Below are 12403 nucleotides of genomic sequence, written 5' to 3'. Positions count from 1 at the left end.
CATCTAATTTTGAATATACAATTTATAAATTTCTTTGATTAGAAAGCATTGACTTTTTAAGTAAAAACCAAAGCAAAGTGGAATTATGTTCATGTTTAAATTATAGATGTTGCTAAGCAAAATAAATTGCCATAAATATGTATTTTTTGAGAAGCCCAGAATAAGTGGAGGTCATTTTTATAAGGTTTTGCTTGATAGCAATTATTATGAGTAGCGTGATTTTGCTTCATTATTTTGTTTTCTGGTTTTCCTATTCATTTACCTTTGAAGCAAGTTCTCCTGGCTCTTTCTTTTCTAAAAATCCTGGAACCTTCTTAATTTCTGGAAGTTCAAAACTCCATATATACTGCAATACCAGCAGTAGATTTCCATACACAACCATGAAAGGAGAGCTGATCATGGCATATTTTCTCCTGTTGCGAATCATCCAGAGAGTGCAGGACCAAATGAGCAGCACAAAAGTCAACCAGCTGTGATAGGTGATGCTCCAAGCCTCAGGGAGAGAAGGAAAGAAAGCGATCATGGTCAGTACAATGCCTAGTGTCCCACTATGTGAAGCCGAATTTATATAGAACTTAAAAAAAAGTGGTCAACAGTATTTAAAGGGGGAGGAGGGAGGAAAGAGCTGTGGAGGGAATTGGAGAGCTCCTGGCCCACGGCATAGGAAAGAAAGAGGGGAATGGATCAGGGAGAATGGCGTTGCCTTTGACCTTCCTCTAGGGAACAGGGTCGAAGATCAAGGGCTCATCATTCCTAGTCCTTCTCCTTTTCACTTCAAATCTCTCCATCTTTATCCTCTCTTTTCCCTCCAGTAGCTTGGAGTCAGCAGTTATTTATGGATGATAACAGAGGTTTTTGAAAAAATTATTTATTTTAATGGCAGAGTGATACACAGAGATCTTCCACATGCTGGTTTACTCCCCAGATGTTATCCAAGAGACAGCTTACCCTGCTGCACAAACACCTTCCTTTAACTTACACTTCTCAAGTTCCACTTTCCACACACGTCCTGAAGATCCAGGAGGATAATACACAGCAGAAATCAGAAAACTCACACGAGGAAATTGCACAGTAGGCTCCACTCATCCCATAATAAAGCCCAGTTAACAAGGGGCAGCCCGGCTTCTGTCCTCTAAGGGTAGGACTAACACGTGTCCCACCCCTGGGACATGTGATATGCTCTCTTCCATTCACATTAAACTTTCAAAGAACCAGAACTTTACTTCAAATGGCAGCAATCAGAACCATCTGTAAATCAGGCTCACAGATACTACTAACTCAGGAAAACTGTTAACTGTTAACCACAATCTCTGCTAACTTTTTTTTTTTTTTTTTGGTGAAAATACGAACATTTTCTAGATATGTCTGGAACTAACTGAAGTCCATTGCATTCCTGAATATTGTGAATTATCAAGAGTTACTTCTAAAGTCCCAAATGTTCTACAAGCCTGTTTTGCATCTGGAAAGCAAACAAGTATTAAGACAAATGCAGTCAGCAAAAGACAGATATTTCCTCTCAGCAATGTTCAAATTTACCCTAAAGCACTGTTAGTGTTTTAAACTGATGAATTATTTAAGATGTTGGTTAATGGGGCTGGCATTGTGGCTCAGTGAGTTAAGCCACTGCCTGTGACACCAGCATCCCATATCAGAGTGCGGATTTGAACACAAGCTGCTCTGCTTCCAACCCAACTCCCTGCAGACGAGCCTGGGAAGGTAGCAGAAGATGGTCCAAGTCCTTGGGCCCCTGCACTCATGTGTGAGACTTGGTTGGAGTTCCATGCTCCTGGCTTTGGCCTGGCTCAGCCCCAGCTATTTAGGCTTTTGGGGGAGAAAAACAGCAGAGGGAAAATCTCTCTCTGTCTCTGTGTCTCCCTCTATCTCTGCTTCTCTGCTGGTCAAAGAAATAAAATATCTTGTAAAAGTTGGTTAAAATACATGGTAAATATAAATTTGAGATTCAAATAGCTTTTATTAAAATTGTTTCATTAAAATAGTTCTTGGAAGTAGCAATTGTTAAAGGTTCGGTAACGTTGAAGGGGTTTGTATTAAATGACACACTCAAGGGTTTTACACTAAATAATGCATTGTATGCAGATGTAACTTTACCAAACTTATCACGTGATCCAGGAGAATATTTTCACAAATGTGATTTCCCCTCTACACTGTTCTTGTATGGGAGGATGAGGATGAGAGAGAAAAGCTAGCTATAAGAATTAGTGAAAAATGTCTTTCTCTTTAACACCCAGTCACACGTGCCTTCTGCTTGCCATCATTAAGAGCTAAATCTGCATTACTGTTTCCGGCATTGGGCTTCAGAGTAATCTGATGGCTTAGTGGATTTGTGCTTTGTATTTTTTAATGAACATATCGGTCATCTTCACAACCTTGGCTCTGGGAAGACATCCACTCTGTCCATGGCTGATAAGTCTGCTGGGCGAGGGAACGTCCATGGTGAACTGGTGCTTTTCATACATTCCTATTGTGGCTGCCTTGAAACAGTGGGAGGGCACCAAGCAAGGTCAAAGCTTTCATGAAGGACTGGATTGTTTTCACAAGGGCTTGTGATTAAGTAACAAATTGTGTGTTCAAAAGAAATGGATAATACCCTTTCAGTAAAGAAAAGAGTGAATTTATCCGAGTGATAGGAGAAAAAAAGAACTAACTGTGTACTTTTTTGTGAGTTCAGGATGAGCATGGTAACTTGTATTTGTAATATATTCAATATATAACAGTCAGAGATTTGCTGTAATTTAAAGTCGAGGTTGATATAAGGGAAGTGCCAAAAAGCAAGGATAGAGCACAGAATTACTTTGGTATAGAGAACAGAGTTAGTGGGGTGGGCATTTGGCAGAACAGTGAAGTCACCACTTGCGAGACCTGTATCCCTTATCACAGTGGCTGGTTCGAGTCCCCGGCTCCTCCGCTTCCAATTTAGCTTCCTACTAACGTGCACTCTGGGAGGCGGCAGATGATGACTCAAGTAGTTGGGTCCTTGCCACCCACGTGGGAGATCCAGATTGAGTTCCTGGCTCCTGGCTTTGGCCTGGCTGTTGCAGGAATTTAGAGGAGAGAGTGAACCAGTAGATGGAAGATCTCACTCTGTCTATCTCTCTGTCTCTTTCTCTGACTCTGCCTTTCAAGTAAAATGAAAATAAATCAATTAAAACTTTAAAAATTTACTGAGTTAGCAGTCCCCAATGAACCTCAAAATTAAAATTTCTAGGAGCTTTTCCTCACTGCATCTCTGCAGTATTTTTAATAGAAACTATCGTTGAGTTACACACAGGTTCACCTGGGAAGCAACTTAACTGAGTGCCAGGGAAATTGTGTTTTTCCCAGGAGTCACAGAACATTTTCATTTTGTTGTCTTGAAACATGCCCAGGGGGTCTCACCATTAAACTCAGAATTGGAAGGAGTTGTGTCGTAGACTATTAGGATTTTTAAAGCTAAATCAGGTTTCCCAAGAAAACATGTTTTTAGGAAAGAGTGAGCTTAGCATTTCTTTTTGTCCTCTATCTCTCTGTCAAAGGAGTAATCTTTGCAGCTGTGAGGCTGGAGGTGGAGTAAGTATGAGGTGAGTGGAAGGCTGCCCACACTGAGAGCTCACAACTGGAGGCTCTTGGGAACCCTGGCTCCTTGATTCTCTAGTTGGTAAGCACTGTCACAGCTAAGATGGAAGAGTGTCACCCAAATGCAAGGAAAGATGTGACTGAAGGGGCAGCACTGTGGCATAGTGCATTAGGAAATGCCAGCATACCATATGGAGCTCCACTTCCAATCCAGCTCCTTCATAACACATCTGGGAAGCAACAGATGACAATCGAAGTGCTTAGGTTCCTGCCACCTATGTAGGAGACCAGGATTAGGTTCCTGGCTCTTGTTTCCAATATGGACCGGCCCCAGCCACTGCAGCCTTTTGGGAAGGTCTCTTTCTCTCTCTGTCTTTCCCTTTCTGCCGCTCTGCCTTTCAGAGGAATAAATAAATTTTTAAAAAGATGTGAATGCGGCTGTCACTTCCCGAAAGAAATCAAAGCAAGCTGTGTTAGCCTTGAATACCTTCAACACCTTTTAGAAAACATAGCCAATATGTCCTTGGATACTCTGCTGTGGTCAGCTAATTTGAGACAAAGGCATTCATATTTAAAAGGAGGATCAGTGGCTTTGAAGAGGACAGGGTTTTCCAATCTGTAGTGTAAAATCCCACGAAAAATTAAAATAACCAACCATTCTCTGCCAAGGCACTGCAGAGAAACTGAAATCCTTATGCTGCCGGTGCAATGATGGTGAAGTCTGGGGCCAGCAGGGCTGTGGGCACTATTTCTGCAGTACCCTGAAGTGCCAATCATACGTACCATCATCGCAATGAGGGCACAGATATAACTTTGTTTCATAATAAACTGGAACACAGAGACCATGGCATGAACTTTCACACTTCTTTTTTCCTCGTGGCTCCTTTCCTCTTCAAATTCTTCTTTCTCATCCTCTTCTTCCTCTTTCTTTTCTAGATGGGAAAATACTTTCATAACTATTGATACAAAATAGGTGAGATTTGTAGAGATGGCCCAAGCAGTGGAGCGCGTGTATAATTTTGGCATAACCTCTAATTATTCACTTCAGAAGTTATTCCCAATTAGTCAAACCCTTAGGATTCAAAGCAATACACTTTCTTCTATCTGGTCAATGCAACAAGACCGAGACTCAGAAATCGAGAGACGACAACTTCCATTTGAGAGTGTATGGAAGGCTGTCTAAGCCAGCGGCCCCACCCCCTAGTATTCATGTCCCTGTGCAATCATCTCCTCTTGCGTGTGGGTAGGATCTGAGACATACTTCTAACAGATAGAACACTCCAGAAGGGATGGAATGTTACTTCCAAGATCCAGTGAGTAAAGACTGTGGCTTTCACTTTGGGCACCTTCTCTCAATCCATCACACACACATTCTGGAAGAAGCCAGGGCCTTGTAGTGAACTGTCCAATGGAGAGACCTAGGAGGCAGGGAACAGAAGACTCTGGGCCAGTGGTCAGCAGGAGTCTGAGGTTGCCAGTCACTTTGTAAGTGGGCTCAGAAGGAGGTGTTGCCCCAGGCCAGCCTTCAGATGACACAGCAGCCCTGCCAGCAATTTGAGTTAAGACTTAACTTCAGTTAAGACTGAATTACAAACCAATACACCAACACCTTGAGCCTGAGGAACCAGCCTAGTCACACCCAGGTTCCTATCCCAGAGGGACTGTGTGGCACCAAGTGTTGTTCTAAGTCACCAAGTAAAATATCTTTTCTGTCTCTTTTGTTTAAATTTGGTATAGCAGCACGTTTCCTAGCACCAACAACAGGCACTGAAAAATCAGTGACATGCGTGCCACCCTGGGCAGACTCCCAAGTCAGGATGTGATGTGAATTTCCCTGGGCCACTGTCTTGTTTCATAAATTTAGGGTTTCTATGGGAAAGCTTGTGGATCATCAACAGTGATGGAAACACTGAAGCTGATGACTATGGAGTCATCAGCACGCTAGTTCTCTGGTTGTGGCATTTTTGTGTATGGTTGACTCAGTATCTATGAGTTGTATTCAACCAAGCAAGAAGTGAGAATTTCTGGAAAAAAAAAAATACTGCACCTGCAGTGAACATGCATGAACTTTTTTCATGTCATTATTTCCTAAATTATGTAGCATCACAATGATTTATACAATCTTTCACATTGTACTAGGTGTTATAAGTAACCTAGAGATGATTTAAAGTCTATGGGAAGTTAAATAGAAACACTACATCATTTTATGTAAGGGACTTGGTGCACTGGAACTTTGGTATCTAAGGGAATGGGGAGTGGAACCAACCCCTTCGGACCAATCCCTGGATATAGATTTAATATGTAAAATAATCACCTTTCCAGCTCTTATTTTATGTCTGAAAGTTCAACTTATGATTTGAGTACGTTTGGGTGGCCCTTGTCAGCAGTCAAATTCTATGTGTTTGTCCTCAGGTGAAAAATGTGTACTAGAAGTATGTCTTGGCTGTGGCCCAAATATCTTGAATGTTAGCAGTTACAGATGCCAGCTCTTGAGCCCTGCCCTGTGTGATTCTGGTGCCCACACTCGGGACCACACATGAAAGGCACTGTATTTCCTTTAGCTTTTCAGGTTAAGACTAAATTTCAAACCAATACACATTACACATGCATGTAAGATACAGAAATGTGTAACCAGCTGGTGGAGTCTGATGTGAAGTCTTACAGGTGCCACTTGTGTGTGTGTGTGTGTGTATGTGTAGGGGACTGACCTTGATGTGCTCTTAAAGAAGAGTTTTGGATAATGTGACTAACCAGCTGTACCCGTTAGGGGCAGATGGAGGAAGTACTGATAAAGAATTATGAAGAACAGACCATCAGCATAAGCCTGATAAAGTATTATGCAAACAGGGTCTAATGTTCTACTAATGCAAATTGGATGGCTGCAGGCATTCGCTGAGCCTGGATAATGTCTGATAATGCTCATTTTAATTTCACATAAAGAGAGATAAAAATTCACTATAATTCTGTTGCCACTTTGCTGCTACCTGCATGCAAGCTGTACACATTACACCCACCCACACCCCCTACACTAAGCTAATTCTGTCTTCATGAATTGGTGACTGGCATGGTCATGCTGGCAGGGGAAATGACAACAAAGAAGCAGCCAACAGCTGCCTTGTAGGGATGAGGAGCTAGTGTTGCCAGATGTTCACACTCTTCATGAGATTGCAGAAATGTCCATTTCTAGATCAGAGGTGTAACTTTTAAAATGTTAGTTACCATTGTAATGTTTTTTTGGATTCAATCTTGTTGATTTCTTCTCTGATTTTAATTATTTCTCTTCTCCTACTAGATTTGGGTCTGATTTGCTGCATTTTTTCTAGATCCTTGAGATGTGTTGCAAGCTCATTTATTTGGTGCCTTTCCAATTTCTTGATGTAGGCACCTATTGTTATAAACTTTCCTCTCAACACTGCTTTTGCCATATCCCATAAGTTTTGATATGTTGTGTTGTTATCCTCATTTACTTCCAGAAAGTTTTTGATTTCTCTTTTGATTTCTTCTATGACCCAGTGCTCTTTCAGGAGCATGTTGTTCAGTCTCCATGTGTTTGCATACTCTCTAGGGATTCCTGAGTTGCTAATTTCCACCTTCATTCTGCTGCAGTCTGAGAAGCTGCATGGTATGATTCTAATTCTTTTAAATTTGCTGAGACTTGCTTTATGGTCTAGTATGTGGTCAATCCTAGAGAAGGTTCCATGCACTGCTGAGAAGAATGTAAAATCTTTAGATGTAGGATTGAAAGTTCTGTAGATATCTGTTAGATCCATTTGGGCTATAGTGTCGATTAAATCTGTTGTTTCCTTGTTGATCTTCTGTCCGGATGATCTGTCTATTTCTGAGAGTGGAGTATTGAAGTCCCCCAGTACTATTGTATTGGAATCTAAGTCTCCCTTTAAGTCCCTTAACATATCTTTTAAATAAACTGGTGCCCTGCAATTAGGTGCATATACATTTATAATAGTTACATCTTCCTGCTGAATTGAACCCTTAATCATTATATAGTGCCCCTCTTTGTCTCTCTTAACAGTTTTTGTGTGAAAGTTTATTTTGTCTGATATTAATACGGCTATACCTGCTTTTTTTGGTTTCTGTTGGCATGGAATATTTTTTCCAACCTTTCACTTTCAGTCTGCATGCATCTTTGTTGGAAAGATGTGTTTCTTGTAGGCAGCAAATAGATGGGTTTTGTTCCTTAATCCATTCAGCCAGTCTATGCCTTTTAACTGGAGAGTTAAGTCCATTAACGTTCAATGTGACTATTGATAAGTAGTGACTTTTCCCTGACATTTTCCCAAAGATATTTTCTATTATATGCTTTGAGCTTCCTGTGATCTTTTACTGGTAGGATAGGATTTCTTCTTTTACCTTCTTTCATATTGATGGCCGTGTTTCTGTGTTTCTGCGTGTAGCACATCTTTGAGCATTATTTGTAGGGCTGGACGAGTGGTGACAAATTCTTTCAATTTCTGTTTGCTATGAAAGGTCTTTACTTCACCTTCATTCACAAATGAGAGTTTTGCAGGATATAATATTCTGGGCTGGCAGTTTTTCTCTCTTAGTACCTGGGCTATATCTCACCATTCCCTCCTGGCCTATAGGGTTTCTGATGAGAAGTCAGTCTAATTGGAGATCCTCTGAGAGTAATCTGACGTTTCTCTCTTGCACATTTTAAGATCTTTTCTTTATGTTTCACTGTGGTGAGTTTAATTACAATGTGTCATGGTGAGGATCTCTTTTGGTCATGTTTATTAGGGGTTCTATGAGCTTCCTGTACTAGGATGTCTCTGTCCTCCAAACCCGGGAAGTTCTCTGCAAGTATCTCACTAAAAAAGCCTTCTAATCCTTTCTCCCTCTCCATGCCTTCAGGAACTCCTAGAACCTAAATGTTGGGTTTTTTAATAGTATCCTGTAGATTCCCGACAATATTTTTTAGATTTCTAATTTCCTCTTCTTTTCTTTGGTTTGACTGTATACTTTCCTGTTCTCTGTCTTCTAAGTCCGACATTCTCTCTTCTGCTTCACCCATCCTGTTTTTAAGGCTCTCTAATGTGTTTGTCATTTGATCTATTGAATTCTTCATTTCATTATGATTTCTCGTCACTATCACAGTTTCATGTTCTACTAGTTGCTTCATTTCATTTTGATTCCTCCTTAATATTTCATTTTCACAAGAGAGATTTTCTATCCTGTCCAGTAAGGATTTCTGTAGTTCAAGAATTTGTTTTTGAGAACTTCTTAATGTTCTTATCAATTTTTTGAGATCCACTTCTTGTATTTCTTCTATCTCATCATCTTCATAATCTTGAATTGGGGTGTCTTTTTCATTTGGGGGCATCGTAGTGTCTTTCTTGTTCTTGTTACCTCAGTTTCTGCGTTTGTTGTTTGGCATATGGGAGATATTATTTGGCTTCTTCACTGTGGTGTTTTTTCTCGTTATACTATGACTCTAGATTAAGTGGACTGTCTGCTTTTGATGGATCCTTACAGGCTGTGATGGGTGTGGCCAGAGAGCTCTGTTTGGTTCTTCAGGGTTAAGGGTATGCCAAAGGTGACTCACCCAGGTTGTTCTCTCGCTCTCTCTCTCTCTCTCTCTCTCTCTTTTGACTCAGAAGGGAAGTAATTCCACACAGCTGAGTGGAATTGAGGGTTGTTGATGTATGAAATCTGGCCCCTATGGGTATTCGTCTGCTCTACCCCGGGGACCACACAAAGGGTTTATGCAGCCCTCAGTGTGGTCTCAAATTTCTCCATAGTCTCTCACCTGGTTGTCAAGGTTACCGAGTTTGTGTACTCAGTGAATTCTCTCGCTCACCCTCAGATTTTCACAGTCTCAGTTCGTTAGCTCCACACTTTCACTAGGTCCTAATCTCCTGTTATTTCTCCCCATCAGAGTCAGGATTTTCTGCTTGGCTGATGGCGGGCGCCACTTTATGTATGTCCAAAATAGCTCCTGCTCTTTGTCTTGCTTGCCTTTGTAACATGAGTGGAGAGAGAGGCTAGTGTCCGTGCTGGTTCCCCTTATTTATTCTTTTTTTTTTTTTTATTCTCCTCCAGTCAGCCTGGTGAACTTTCCCCAGCGGGGCTTCAAACCTCGTTCCCTATAGGCTCTTTTTGCCTTTCCCCACCAATGTCTCAGGTTACCGAGGTTTTTTTCTCATCTCCCCTTCCAGCAGCTGGTCTTCCATGCCGTGGGTGTCCTTGTTCTCCCCGAAGGTCCTCCATCTCACATCCACTTGATCCAGAAGAGTTTCCCCTGCAATTTTTTCCCGAGCCTTTTCCTGAGACTACAGTATCTCCACTTTTATTGAACTATCTTTTCCTGGACTATCAGTGCGTGCCCTCACTATTCCGCCATGTTGGCTCCGCCCCCCTTAAAATGTTAGTTACCATTAAAAGTACTTTTTAAATGCTGTGCAGACAACAAAGTTGGAGGCATCACAATACCTGATTTCAGGACATACTACTACTACAGGACAGTTATAGTCAAAACAGCCTAGTACAGGCAAAAAACAGACATGTAGACCAATGGAACAGAATAGAAACTCCAGAAATCAGTCCCGGCATCTACAATGAACTATTCTCTGACAAAGGAGGTAAAATGAATCTCTGGAGCAAGGACAGTCTCTTCAATAAATGGTGCTGGAAAAACTGATCCCTGCATGTAGAAGTATGAAACAAGATCCATATCTTACATCTTATACAAAAATCCAGTCAAAATGGATCAAATACCTAAATCTATGACCCAATACCATCAAATTATTAGAGAACATTGGGGAAACTCTGCAAGACATCAGCATAGGCAAAGACTTCTTAGAAAAGACTCCAGAAGCACAGGCAATCAAAGCCAAAATTGACAAATTGGACTACACCAAGTTGAGAAGTTTTTGCACTGCAAAGGAAACATTCAGCAAAGTGAAGAGGCAACTGACAGAATGGGAAAAATATTTGTAAGCTATGCAACTTATAAAGAGTTAACATCCAGAATCTAAAACAAGCTTAATAAATTCAACAACAAAACAAACAATCCAGTTAAGAAATGGGCAAAGGACTTGAACAGGCATTTTTCAAGAAGAAATTCAAATGACCAACAGACACTTGAAAAAATGCTCAGGATCACTAGCCATCAGATAAATGCAAATCAAAACCCCAATGAGGTTTCACCTCACTCCAGTTAGAGTAGCCTCTCATCTATAAACCAACAAACCACAAATGCTGGTGAGGATGTGGGAGAAAAGGTACCCTAATCCACTATTGGTGGAAAAGAAAACTGGTACAGACATAATTGTGGAAGACAGTATGGAGATACCTCAGAAAATTGAAAATAGATATATCACATGACCCAGCAACCCCACTCCAGGGAATTACCCCAACAAAATGAAATCAGCAAATGAAGGAGTTATCTATAACCTCATGTTCACTGCAGCTCAATTTATAATAGCTAAGATATGGAATCAACCCTGATGTGGCTCAACTGGTGATTGGATAAAGAAATTATAGTATATAGACATTATGGAATACTATTCAGTGATAAAAATAAATGAAATCCAGTCATTTGCAACAGAAAGGATGCAATTGGGAACCATTATACTTCATGAAAAAAGCCAGTCCCCAAAAGATAAATACCATATGTTTTCCCTGATCTGAGGTAACTAACAGAGTACCTAAAACGTAGTATATTGGAGTGAAATTGACATTTCAAATTTTGATGATTGTTTACAACCCAAGTCTTGATGATTGAGGAACAGTGTTTTTTATTTTTCTTTATGCTATTTGCTGAACTCTTTACTTAATGTAGGATTAATCTTATGTGTATAAAGCAAACTGAAAACAGATCTTTGTAAAAATTAAGAGTGGGAATAGGAGAGAGAGGAGGAAAAAGAGTGGGACCATGAGTGGGAGGGAGGGTAGCGTGGGAAGTATCACTGTGTTCCTAAATCTGTATATATGAAATACATGAAATTGGTATACCTTAAATAAAATTTTAAAGAAAAATGGTAAAAAAAAAAAAAAAACCTAAAGAATGGAACGTCAATCACATTGAGCTTATGAGTGAGATGGAAACACCACCCCAGGAAGAGTTACCTGAGGATTCACCAGATGGCTCCCAGCGATACTGGGGTGTTGAGTACAGGTCAGCCTTGGCAGGGCCGTTCTCCACAGGCAGGCTGGGGTGGATGGTGTGGTAGTCCACGGGGTTGCCATTCACGGTCACCAGCAGGCCCTGTGGGGCAATGTGAGGAAAGGATTGTCATGGTGGGGAGACCTTATCCTTTCCTTACTCTATACACAACTAGGCAGTGAAGAGCTGATTGGAAGCTGAACACTTTCATCAATCATCCCAATATTTTAGCAAGTCTCACCTCCACGGAATGATCCAGAGTGTTTGTAATAAAATATGTATCCAATCTTGCCGCACCTTTGTTCTGAACCATACACTAAACTCTCTGTTCTCAGTATAAAGCACAAACTTGTCCAAAAATGCCAGTGAGGCTTTCACAAGAGGGTCTGATGTTTTTAGTCCCAGCTCTCACCACTGTCTATCTTTGAGACATCACTCTAGCTCTGGTGGTCTCCAGCACTTCCTTGGGCCTGGTCTATCCCTGTCTAGCCCTGTGCCCCACACTTCTCTCTACAGGACTAATGCAAGTACCCATTGGGTCTCAGGTGAAAGTCACCTTCTGGGGATCCCTGACTTACTCCAGGCGTGAAATTTTCTTACTGAATCATCAAGAATCATTGCCTGGTTTTCTCCCTCTATCTCCTGGCATTACATTTTTTGAAATAAGTATGTGAATACCCACAGTTCAGTACACATGAGACTTCTTAT

General features: G+C 40.9%; 1 protein-coding gene across 3 annotated transcripts in view; it reads right to left on the bottom strand.

Annotated features, from left to right (window-relative positions):
• PIEZO2 (piezo type mechanosensitive ion channel component 2) overlaps positions 1 to 12403 on the bottom strand; it is a 460107-nt gene that overhangs the window by 109987 nt on the left and 337717 nt on the right. For all 3 annotated transcript variants that reach the window (XM_062201352.1, XM_062201350.1, XM_062201351.1), the window contains 3 exons: positions 11659 to 11797; positions 4357 to 4505; positions 263 to 493 (listed from right to left, as the gene is read on the bottom strand). In XM_062201352.1, coding sequence (XP_062057336.1) covers positions 263 to 493; positions 4357 to 4505; positions 11659 to 11797 — 519 coding nt within the window. The remainder of the gene's footprint in view (positions 1 to 262; positions 494 to 4356; positions 4506 to 11658; positions 11798 to 12403) is intronic.

Source organism: Lepus europaeus, chromosome 9, assembly GCF_033115175.1.
Source record: "Lepus europaeus isolate LE1 chromosome 9, mLepTim1.pri, whole genome shotgun sequence".
Lineage (NCBI taxonomy): Eukaryota > Metazoa > Chordata > Mammalia > Lagomorpha > Leporidae > Lepus > Lepus europaeus.
Note: the sequence above shows the minus strand (reverse complement) of the source record. Positions and strands in the feature narration are given on the sequence as shown.